The sequence below is a fragment of the Monodon monoceros genome, unplaced genomic scaffold (assembly GCF_005190385.1).
Source record: "Monodon monoceros isolate NGI ecotype Baffin Bay Population unplaced genomic scaffold, NGI_Narwhal_1 Super_Scaffold_9, whole genome shotgun sequence".
Lineage (NCBI taxonomy): Eukaryota > Metazoa > Chordata > Mammalia > Artiodactyla > Monodontidae > Monodon > Monodon monoceros.
Window position 1 is genome coordinate 23,192,655 of NW_021703786.1, and position 12,492 is coordinate 23,205,146.

Consider the following 12,492-nt stretch of genomic DNA (forward strand, 5'->3'; position numbering starts at 1 on the left):
TAACATTGGTTTGGCTCCTGAGCACCAGTGGCCCTACTCACCTCCTGACCCAGTTCAGCACTGGGCCATGTGTGAGAAAGGAGGCTGAGTGTGTGGAAGGCGCCATTAGACCTGGAGCCCTCAGGGTGAGAGATGCTTTGAACGTGGCCTGTAAGAAGCAGCAGCAGGGTGGGGAAAAGGCTGGTGCTGTGTCCCAAGCTCCTTGTATAGAAGAGGAGGGGGCATGCTACCCTGGGTAAGCGTCTGGGTGGTGCCGACACTGATGAAGTGACAGTGTAACTTGAAGAGGTGTCAAAGGTTCCTTTGTGTCTCTGAGCCCTTTCAGTTCCCCTTGGACTCATGACAGCAGAGGCAATATGAACCCAAAGAAATAACCTGGTCGTCTTTGGCAGGAAGGATGAGCACTAATGACCACGTCCAAAAGGTTCACATTTGGCAAAATTGTGGGGAAACAGGCATTCTTATTACCAGTGGGAATGAACACTGGTGCAACCCTTATGGAGAGGCATTTGGCAATATCTAACAAAACTACATGTGAGTTTACATTCTGACATTCTCGTAAGATATCACCTTGAAGATATACCCGCAACAACACAAAAATACACATATACAAGGTTGTTCATTGCAGCACTGTTTGTAATTGCAAAATATTACAAACCACACATACGCCCATATAAGAGAATGAATATACTATGGAACATTCACACAATGGAGTCAGTCTTTGCAGTTGCTGAAAAACAAGAGGAAGGGGAGATATCTAAGAACTGATGTGGAGTGATTTCCAGAATGTACTGGCAAGTGAAAAAAGCGTGCAAAAGAGTATCCATGGCGTGCCACCCTTTAAGTAAGACAGGAGGGGAAATGAACCCAGAGAGGATGAGCCAGAGACTAATGAGACCGGTTCACTACTGGGGTGGGGGTGGGGGGATGGCATGGATGAATAGAAGGAAAAGGGCGGGGGAGACGGCACTTTTCTGAATATGTCTTTGTACAGTTTCGGTTTTTGGAACCATGTTAATGCTTCACAGGAACAGAAAAGAAAAGAAAATTAAAGAGGGGGTGGGGGAAGGTCCTCATTTGCTCGAATTACAGAATTAAAGAGAAATAAAACTAGTAAAGAACTATCTCCACTGAAAAGGAAAGCATGAAAAGTAATAAAAAGAGCATAGGAATAAATACTGTAGCAGACCTTATTTCTCAAAAATGGTGCAATGATACTTCCCATCCCAGATGCTCTTCTAAGAATTTGCTACTCCCTCAGCTCAGCAGAGGTGGAATCTATGCCCCTCTCCTTGAAGCTGGGAGGGCTTTTTGACTACTTTGACTAATGGAGCAGGAAGGAAGTGACATTACTTTACTTCTGAGATTAGGTCATAAAAAGCCCACCTGGCTCTTTCTCTAGGGACGCTTGTGCTTGAAACCCAGTCACCACACTGAAGGAAGCCCAGGCCACATGGGGAAGAACCGAGGCCCACAGCCCCCAGCCCTAGCTGAGCTCCCAGCCACCACCCAGCAACTACTTGCCAGCCATGCAAGTGCCATCTTGGAAGCAGGTCCTCCAGCCCCCCGTCCAGCCTCCCCAGCTGACACTGCATGGAACAGAGAGAAGGTTTTACTGCTAGGCCCAGTCAAATTACAAATCTGTGAGCAAAATAAATCACTGTTATTGTTTTAAGCCATCCCATTTGGGGCTATTTGTTACACAGCAATAGATAACTAAAACATACATCTATACCTTATTCATGACTGTCTCTACTACCAGACCACACCTGAGAGCCAAGACGCGGCCCACACATGCTTCAGGCAGGCCAAGTAGACATGGGAGCCCAGCGCTAAAGCTCACGCACTTGCTTCAAAAGCCCCTCTTTCAAAGACAGTTGCCTGTGTTCACACAATTCTGGCTCTCTGGTTGCCTAGCCCATGCAGATTAGAACCATTAGATTAGGGGTAGGGGTGGGAGATGAGGATAAGCACTCAAGGAAAGGCAACTAGAAGGACACACACTAACACCAGCCAACAGACAAGTGACAGAAAATGCTGCAGAGTCTGTGGTCTGGGATGGTTCAGACGGGGGTGAAAGGCCTGACCTCGATAGCCCTGCAGGACAACAGGCCTGAATTTCCATGTGTTGTATTAAGTCTTTAAATCACCAGGAAAAAGATTAGATCATCCCTGCCTGCTCTGCCTAAGGGGGACAGGAAGCGCAATGTGGTTTTTAAAGACTTTAATCAGACTTAACTTAGAAGATGAAAAGAAGGTTCTGGTGTTTAAAGGGGTTAAGTGCTAAGTACCTGGAAAAAAGGTTTGTACCAGAGACACCCCCACCCCACCCCAGTGACAGCAGCGCAAGGTTGAGGGGTCAGGCTCTGTGCCAGCAGGACCTCCCAGGCCCTCCTGGGGCTTCCACAGACCCCAGTGATTACACGATACAACAGGCACATGTAACACATACTGAGGAAGTGATGTTCTAAAACTTTTGTTTTTTTAATTTACAGAACTCTTTTTTAAAAAGCAAGCATTTATTTATTAGATCCTTTTCTTACATCACACAATTCTCCTCCTGATTTTCCTGAGTCTAATGAGAATCCAGACAGCTGACAGCCCAGGCAGAAAGGGAATCAGGGGGAGTGGGACTCACTGTTGGTAAACAGGACATTTCCAGAGCAGGTTTCTATTACCCCACTCTAGCTTAGAGGGAAGTCTACTTCCCACTCTAGCTGGTAACTTAGGTCAGAGGGGGAGGCGGTGGGTCAGAGGCCAGCAAAGGCATATGGTCTTTTTTGGCCCTGACAAAGTAGGCTGGGTGAAGGTTCTGGGGCCTCTTCCACACTGAAGAGGGTCAACAGAACGACTAAAGCCTGAAAGCACAAAGAGGATGGTACCAAATGCTTCCCGTTAACAGAAATACAGTCACTATAAGAGGTTAAACACTTTAGTAACTGAACATGGAAGAAACAGGCTTCGTGCTCCACGGGCGGGAGGCTGTGCCTCAGAACCTGAGGGGGCGTAGCGGCTGGAGGCCTCAGGTCAAGCAGAGTCTGAGAATGACCCACCAAGACGGCAGTCCTGGCAGCCAAAGGGCCTCGGAGTCTCAGATCAGGTTTTGTGCACTCCATCACTTAGCAACTGTGACATTAAGCTACTTAACTCCTGTGAAGTTTGGTTTCTCCATCTATAATATGGAGAGAATACCACCTGGTTTGCAAGACTGTTCAAGGGATCAGAGTAATTCTATTACAGTGCCTTACAGACTCTGACATATGGCAGCTTATATTAGTCATCTTATCACAAATGATCTTGAGTCAATGTCCAGCTTGTTACATTTTGCAAATAATGCATATGGTAAACCTTCAAAAGCCCTGGACAGAGCTGAGGAGTCTGAGAATTTGAGTATACAATGGTTATTAAGGAATTAGACCTCTATTGCTAATGATTCTGTGAATTTCCCTACTGATGGCCCAGTTGCTCAGGTCAAAAGCTAGGGGTAATCTCTGACTCCTTTGGTTCTCCCCACCCCACATGGAACTCATCTGCAAATCCAGCCAGCTCCCCTCCAACAGTATCCCCAAGGCCGCCACTTCTCACCACCTGCTATGACCACCTCAGCCTAGCCCCTTCCTCCTGCTGCCCCTTCTCCAGTCTCCACGGAGAGCCACGTGACTTTTTACACTCAAGTCAGATCAACATCAGCCCCTGCTCAAAACCCTCCCAGGGCCTCCCATGACCTGATCGGACGAGGAATTGATCTCACGAGGCCCTGCCTCTGTCCCTTGCTCACTGTCACCTACACTGACCTCACCACAGTTCCTTGAATACTCCAACCACAGGCCTGCTTCAGGGCCTTTGTACTTTCTGGTCCCCGCACCTGGAACGCTCCTCTCACACAGATCGCCAGGGCTCACTCTCTCACTTTGGTCAGGTCTCTGCCCAAACGTCACGTCCTCAAAGAGGCTGTCCTCGACCCCAATCTACAACAGCAGTTCTGGCCACTTTCCATCCTCCCTTATTTGTCTTTATTTTCATGCTTATTGGCACCTGATGTTTGCTCTTTGCAGCTTGCTGTCTCCCTGACTAGAGTCCAAGCTCCCTAAGAGCACAGCCCTCATCTGTCTGGTTCAGCACTGTGTCCCCAATGCCTAGAACAGGGCCTGGTACAAAAGAGGCGCTCAAAGGGCTTATGTATGAGGAAATGAATCTAAGAGCAAAAAAGCTACCCCCAGGTAGCCAGCTTTACCTTCTTCCCAGCTGTGGGGCTGCTCTCCGCACTCTGCGCTGGGCTCCTTCGGGGGCTTCGGTTTTCTTGGGGGACACACCTGGCCATGTACACACCGTAGTCCAGAAGCATCTTCTGCCGTACACTGCCCGCTAGCTCCTTCTGCTTCGGCTGGGGCATGACCTCCTCCACGCTGCCCTTGCTGCTGCTGCGGCTGTGGGTCAGGTGCCCCGAGGGACTGTTGTGTCTGCTGTGTGACGGCAAAACCCCTGCAGCAAAGAAGTGATGGCTGTTAACACAGATGAGGAAAACGACGGCAAAGGAAATGGAACACAGAGCAAACTCCACTGGGTACAGTTGAAAAGCAGCTAAAATGCTATAAATGACTATTTAAAATATACATATTTATAAGGTTATTTCCCACCCTGAAAGACACCTTCCATTGTAATGATAGATAACTTTTTAGAACAGTTTTTATTCTTCTTCAAGACAATTCAGAGGAATGGGAGCCATGATACATATCTGGTAGGTACCTTTTTCTTTTTTTCTGGTGCTCTCTTGGGGTCAGATGAAGGACTGACACAGCCCAAGGGGCACACAGAAAGTGGGCAGAAAGCTAACTGGAATTGCCATAAGCTGTGGATGGACAAACATCTTTCATTCATTCATTCAACACATTTTTCATCGAGCACTTTCTCTGGGCCAACTCCACATTAAAAAGAATAATAAGACATACACAGTCCCTGCCCTTGAACTCGGGCACCTAGGCAAATAAATCACAATTTTCTGTAATAAGCACTGTACTGAAGCATGACTAAAGGACTTTCAGGGCAGAAGGGACAGGGTGAGTCCCTCTGCCCAAGAGCCAAGAGGCGCTTCCTCCAGCAGTGACTTTCACAGATAGTGACCTCTGGACTGCCCCTTGAAGAAACAGTTGGCACTTTCCCGGCCTAGGTGGGGGAAGAGCATTCCAGGTAGAGGGAACAGCATACGCAAAAAGCAATGACAGGGCACAGTATGTCTGGAGGACGGTGAGAGATTCAGTGCTGTTCCAAGCAAAGTACATGGGACAGAGGGATAGGAAATGAGCAGAGGGGCGGGGTAATCGATGGCAAATGCAGTGAGTCAGGAGGCCAAGGATTCTGTGCTTCGATGGCAATCTCAGGCGTGGAGGCCATGTTGAAGGCCAGGAGCTTGAGAGCATAAGCTGCCTTCTCACTGGCCTTCTTATTATAACTAGGGTTCTCCTTCTGCTGCTTCTCTCAGAGGAGCCACAGTACATAAACATAAATATTGATATAATCTTTAAGGAACCAGCAAAGGCAAAAAAAATACATCTGCAAATGGTTCCATCACTGGTTAAATGATTCAGTACAAAGTATTGCAGTGAGCAGCCTAGAAGGCAAATAATCCATGAATACACCTTAGGTGGCAGACAGTCATCAATTCACGGTGGTCTTCCTCTCTTCCTACCCGGGACTCTCTCTTGATTCTCCCACGGGCCCTTTAAAAATACATAAGCATTTAGCACACATGTCATTACCTGGTTTACTTCCAGAGACACCAGGTGGCTTCCTGGTTTCCAACTTCAGCTTAGATGCCAGAATAAATCTCCTAAACCACTCCTCTTTTTCTCGGCCAGTTCTCCCAAAGAGATAGAGTATCTGATCTCGCTGGCCAGATCGTGTTCCCTCCTGAGGGTGGGTTGGCTTCTTAGGGTCCTCGCCTCCCAACTCCCTCTCAGCTGGTGGCTTTTCTTCAGAAGTCTCTTTATCAGTCTGGGCCTTAGACATAAAGTCATCTTGTCGACCAAGCTCGATACAAATGGGGTACTTTTTATTCCAGATTCGCTTTCGAGCCAAACTTTTAGGCACAAGATAAATCTACAGAGAAAGGGAAAGGATTTACACTCTAAATTAAGAATTGGCTACGTTGTGCATTACTACTGTGCAGAGCACAAATGCAAACTTCATAGTATTTTTGACTAAAATGATGAACGTGAAAGAATTACAACCTGTCCATAACGTGACTTTAGAAACTAGAATTTTTAGAAATGACTTATCTTTCAAAATAATTCCAGAAAGTAGATATTCAAGAATTTCGCACGAGTTACAAATATCTACGATTTTCAGGTAACAGTAGCAGAATAATTATTTAATGGATTATCATCAACTAAGTTTGGATATCAACTGAGTTTAATGACCCTGGGCCAAACCTAAGCTGGGGGGGAAAAAGATGAATTTATCAAATTAGATCTTGATGGGAAGCTTAAGTTTATCAACCACAAGTTAAGAATAAATTCGTCAAAAAACTATTTTAAATAATTCTGCCATTTTGGAGAAACTCAAAGATCACTCACAAGATTTACAAGAAAAGAGAACCTATAGCTTTTTGGAATAACAAATAATTTACATTTCTCAAAAGCAGAAGTATACTTTATCAAAATGTGGTTATTTTGCATAATTTTCCATAGTCTTCACATTTACAGAGCTTGCGTTAGTTATTAGCCTAGCACCACCACACGTGGCTTTTGTTTGACCAAAAAAATTAACTCTCAAAGTCAGAAGAGTGTATGATGCCTTTGCTTCTCAGAGTGTGGTCTGTGGACCAGCAGCATGGATATCACCTGGGAGCTCATAAAAATGCAGACTCTCAGGCCCTACTCATAGTTGCTGAATCAGATTCTGTACTTTGAAAGATGCTCAGGTGATTCATATGCACGTTAATGTTTGAGAGGCACTGCTCTAAATTACACTAATACTTTAAACACACAACCTTTTAAGGGGAAAAATTACAGTAAAGCGTCCAAGATTCCAAATGCTTTTCATTCATCTAAGCTTCCAAATTAGTTGGGCTCACCTTGCTGTCGGACAGGTCGTAGATTTTCTGGCTGACGTAGGTCACCTCTGGCTTTGTTTCATTGTAGCTTGCCCTCCTGGATATATTTTTATTGGGCTTTGAAAGCCTTACGGTCCCACCCTCAAGTCGAACAAAGACTGAATGTGTCAAAGTCGCATGGTAAGTTTCTGGATCATAGTTGTAAATCTCATTCATCCATCCCTGATGGAGAAAAACTTCCTTTAGTAAAATCAGAATAAGCAGACACCTGATTCAGTATGAAAATGATGACCACTCTGGTATTCAGGGCACTGAAACCAAACTTGACTACGATGCAAGTATTAACTTACTGACGACAAGAGGTTGCTGAGACAAGTCTCTGAGCTTGAAGGATAATTGTGCTGAGGGGTGATCTGGTATGTTTTTGTTAACTAAAAACCTGGATTTAGGGGGAGAATGACAATGTCCATTTTCCTAAATAATTAAAGCTTTTCTTTCTTTTCTTGAAAGCTGAAAGGCAAATCAGGAAACTCAAAAGTTTAGTTCATGTAAATAGAAAAAGTTGTCTCGGCCTGACCTCCTCTGGGGACAAGTAATCCCACCCAGTCTGGCCTTCTTAATTAAGCAGACACAGCCCACCTGCAAACAATCTTTGACATTTCACAGACCATATTAACTCATGTTACCTTACCACTCCCCATCTCTAGCTCAGCGAAATCACACAGTAAAGCAGATGATCGAGACTTAGGCATTAAATAAATCACAGGTATGATCAATGGTATGTCAAAATTCAAAGATATGTAGTAACTTAAATGAATAAAGTCGTGTTCCAGGTTCCCCCCCACCCATTAATATGTTTAAGAATCAATGTATGAGTACCGAGAACAAACATGTTGAAGGTATGAACAACACTCAAAACCCTTACACACAACAAAACAGTGCTAAAGCTAGTCTCAGAGCTGTAATCAGTATTCATCATTTAACACTCTGCCAGCCCCACGGTACTTTTCCAGATGACATGCGTGGTCCAGATCTCTTTGAAAGAAGTTCTCTAGGGAATTTTAATTACTGTGTTCCCACTCCCCTCACTTTATGTCTTTGAAATGAGCAGAGAAATGCTGAAGATCACTACAGTAGAGTTGGGATTGTCATTCTTCTCAAGGAATAGCCATTTCCACGGTGAGTATTTGAGTCTCACACTAAAATCTTGAATTAAGAGCCTCGGCAAGTGAGGGGTGCTCAAAGTTCTCTTTTATTCATTCATCCATTCATCCAAACATGCAGTGAATCTTTCTATGTGCCAAGCAGTGTGTCAGGAGTTGATACAAAGATTTTAAAAAGAATAGCATTTTCTCCACACCCTCTCCAGCATTCATTGTTTGTAGATTTTTTTGATGATGGCCATTCAGACCGGTGTGAGGTGATACCTCACTGTAGTTTTGATTTGCGTTTCTCTAATGATTACTGATGTTGAGTATGGAGGTTCCTTAAAAAACTAAAAATAGAACTACCATATGACCCAGCAATCCCACTACTGGGCATATATCCTGAGAAAACCATAATTCAAAAAGAGACATGTACCACAACGTTCACTGCAGCACTATTAACAATAGCCAGGACATGGAAGTAACCTAAGTGTCCATCAACAGATGAATGGATAAAGATGTGGCACATATATACAATGGAATATTACTCAACCATAAAAAGAAACGAAATTGAGTTATTTGTAGTGTGGTGGATGGATCTTGAGTCTGTCATACAGAGTGAAGTAAGTCAGAAAGAGAAAAACAAATACCGTATGCTAACATATATGGAATCTAAAAAAAAAAAAAAGGTTCTGATGAACCTAGGGGCAGGACAGGAATAAAGACGCAGATGTAGAGGATGGACCTGAGGTCATGGGGAGGGGGAAGGATAAGCTGGGATGAAGTGAGAGAGTGGCATGGACATATATACACTATCAAATGTAAAACAGGTAGCTAGTGGGAAGCAGCTGCATAGCACAGGGAGATCAGCTCGGTGCTCTGTGACCACCTAGAGGGGTGGGATAGGGAGGGTGGGAGGGAGATGCAAGAGGGAGGGAATATGTATACATATAGCTGATACACTTTGTTATATAGCAGAAACTAACACAACATTGTAAAGCAATTATACTCCAATAAAGACGTTTAAAAACAACAACAACAACATTCTTGACCCAAGGGTACTCCCAGAACAGTAGAGAAGAACTGGTCTTCACTTCACCATCCTATGACCCCACTAGAGTAACTATTAAAAAAAAGTCCTCACAAAGAATATCCTGAGTGTGTTATTGGAAATAAAAACAGACAAACATGCTTCTTTATCATTGGGGGTATGTGTGTGTGTGTGTGTGTGTGTGTGTGTGTGTGTGTGAAATTTATGAGCCAATTATATGGATTTATACACCTCAGTAGATCTTTTGCATGAGCTAGGAATATCTCACCCTCTTCCCAATGAGTCATTGCATCTATTAAAAAATGTTGGATGAGTAAGCAGTGGCCATGGGAAGAGAGTGTAATCTAGGTGTTTGTAAAGAAACAGCAATGATCAAAGCAATGAAGCAAAAAAGGGGACAAGCGATACAGAGCACAGTGAGGCCTGAAGTGGACTGAACTGTTGGAGCATCAGTTTGGGTGGGCTTATTTTGCTAAGTATAGAACTAAGCATGATTTTTGGTTCACAGTTTTTTGTCTTTTTCTTTAGTCTGTTATTATGGTGAAGTACGTTCATTGATTTTTGAATGTTGAACAGTTCGCATTCTTGGGAAGATTATGCATGGGTCATGACGTGCTGAAGCTGGACTATACCAGCTCATGAGAGCTGATTCTACACATCTTTTCCCAACTCCACATTCAGTGACCTTATGTTGGTAACTTGCAACTGGCCACGGTGGGAGATTTACACCATGGAAATCAGTACAAAGAGGGCTCCCCCCACCAACCACCAACCGGAGAGCCAGTTTACCAGCACAACACTATTATTATCCTTTATATACACTGCTGAATTTGGTTCGCTAGTGGTTTGTTCATTTGTCCAAGTGCATGAAGGAAGTTGGTCTATAGTCTTTTTGCAGTATCTTTTGGTATTATTATCTAGCCTCATAAAATGAGCTGGGAAGTGTTCCTCCTATTTTCTGGAGGAGTTTGTGTAGAATTAATATTTCTTCCTTAAAGGTTTGGTAAATTTGCCATGGAAGCCATGTCGGTCCGGAGTTTTCTTTGTAGAAAGGTTTTAAACTATGAATTCAATTTCTTTAGTTACTCTTGGACTATTCAGGTTATCTATTTCTTCTTGAGTGGGCTTTGATAGTTTATCTTATAAGGAAATTTGTCTGTTTCATCTAAGTTATCCAGCTTCTGGGCATAATGTTGTTTGTAATATTTCCCTATTATTCTTTCAATGTCTGTAGAGTCTGTAGTGATGTCCTCTCTTTCAGTCCTGATGTTGGTAACATTTCTTTTCTAATATAATCATTTATTGCTATTAATTTATCTCTAAGCACTGCATCAGCTGCAATTTTTGATTTGCTGTATTTTCAATTTTATTCAATTGAAAATATTTTCTACTTTCCCTTGTGACTATCTTTGGACCCATAGCTAATCAGAAGTATGTTTAATTTCCAAATATTTGCGAATTTTCCAGACATCTTTCGGTTATTGTTTTCTAGTTTACTTCCATTATAGTCAGAGAACTTGCTTTGTATAATTTCAGTTCTTTCCAACTTGCTAAGGTTTGTTTTATGGCCCAGAATATCATCTATCTGGGGAATGTTCCACGTACACTAAAAAAAATATGCATTCTGCTGTTGTTGGGTAGAGTTTTCTATAAATGTATTGATTTGTCTTTTTAAACACAAACATTTTTCGTTAAACATCTCCTGACATATAATCCACAGTTCTCTTTTTATCCAATTTGGTTGCAGAAAATACATTCTTACATATAACAGGTTTACTAGGCTTAAAGTTCTAAAGGCAACTAGATTAATAGAGAAGTTGCAGCAGATCTGATTTTTCTAGGCTGCTTCAGAGCCATGCTCAAGGCCAGGTTGAGTTTACATGCAGTGCTACTAAAACCAAGAAGAATCCATGGAGGGAGGGAAGGAGGGACTGGTGCTTAAGAAGTTCTAACGGTCAAGGAACAACTATGAAATTAAAATAGCAACTTGCCATCAGTGTCCTTTATAAGCCATTTGGCCATATGGTCCCCACCTGGGATTGCTCTTTTGAGTCATTTCACTCTGAATGTATACCTCCTGGCTAAAGCAGAGGCTACTTGAGGATACAGAATATGTGTGATACATTTGTGGGTCCATCACAACATCTTAGCTGAGATGCTCACCCTTTATTTAATGACTTTTGAATTATGACAATCATAATTTGATATGACAAACATTTCTGCAATAATATCTCCATATAAAATATTTTTCATTAGTTCCCAGCTATGTTAGATTATAGTAGACATATAAAAAAGGCAATAGAACTAACATGGTTCTGGAATTTTCGACAAAATTCCCAACATTACAGTTATCATCCAGTCACCATCAGACTAGAAAGGCTGAAGGGAAAAAAAGACAAGCTTTATACTATGAAGTTACTCTTAAATAATAAGACAGCCTCTGAGAAACAGAGTAATTTTTAGAGAATTTCCCCTTTTCGAAACTCCTGCGACTGGACAGATTATTTGATTTATGAATTAAGAGAAATTTAGGAATAAAAGATTGTTTCTATCCAATTGCTTTCATTTTTTCTTTCCTAAGTCAGAAAATGCAGAATTATTCAGGGAAGCACTCACTATCCAATGGAAATACAACATGAGCCATAAATGTGCATCATGAAAATATGTAGTTTTAAATTGTCTAGTAGCCACACTAAAAAAGAAAAAAGCAGGTGAAATTAATTTTAACAATGTATTTTATTTAACCCAATATATCCAAATTATCATTTCAACGTGTAATAAATATTAAAAATTATTAATAAGATTTTACATTCTTTATTTTGTACTGTCTTCAAAATCCATTATGTATTTTACACTTAGAGCACATCTCAGTTCAAACTAGCTACACTTCACTGCTCAATGGCCAAATGTGGCTGGTGCTACTCTACTAGACAGCCCATGCCCAATTCTTGGGTTCCAGCTTTTCAGACCTAGACACTGGGCTCAACCAGGATGGTCAAAACCCTCCTCTTTCCTTACTGACACTTCCATACATGCAGGTTTATGCAGTGTTAGTAGGTGCTTTACCTAATTGAATGAGAAGATAATCTAAACCTGTCTCCAGGTGAAACATTCCATTTTAGAAATTCAAAACCCCTTTAAAAAGCTAACATCAAATATTAAAAACTCAGGAATAAGAACAAAAGTAATCTAGGTAAAAGGCTAAAGTTTTTAAAACTCTTATAGTTCTATAAGATCATTAAAAG

General features: G+C 42.3%; 1 protein-coding gene across 2 annotated transcripts in view; it reads right to left on the reverse strand.

Moving 5' to 3' along the window:
• TEX2 (testis expressed 2) overlaps nt 1–12,492 on the reverse strand; it is a 107,010-nt gene that overhangs the window by 34,205 nt on the left and 60,313 nt on the right. For both annotated transcript variants that reach the window (XM_029211958.1, XM_029211957.1), the window contains exons 3-5: nt 7,073–7,273; nt 5,757–6,096; nt 4,235–4,482 (exon numbers count right to left, since the gene is read on the reverse strand). In XM_029211958.1, the coding sequence (XP_029067791.1) occupies nt 4,235–4,482; nt 5,757–6,096; nt 7,073–7,273 (789 nt within the window). The remainder of the gene's footprint in view (nt 1–4,234; nt 4,483–5,756; nt 6,097–7,072; nt 7,274–12,492) is intronic.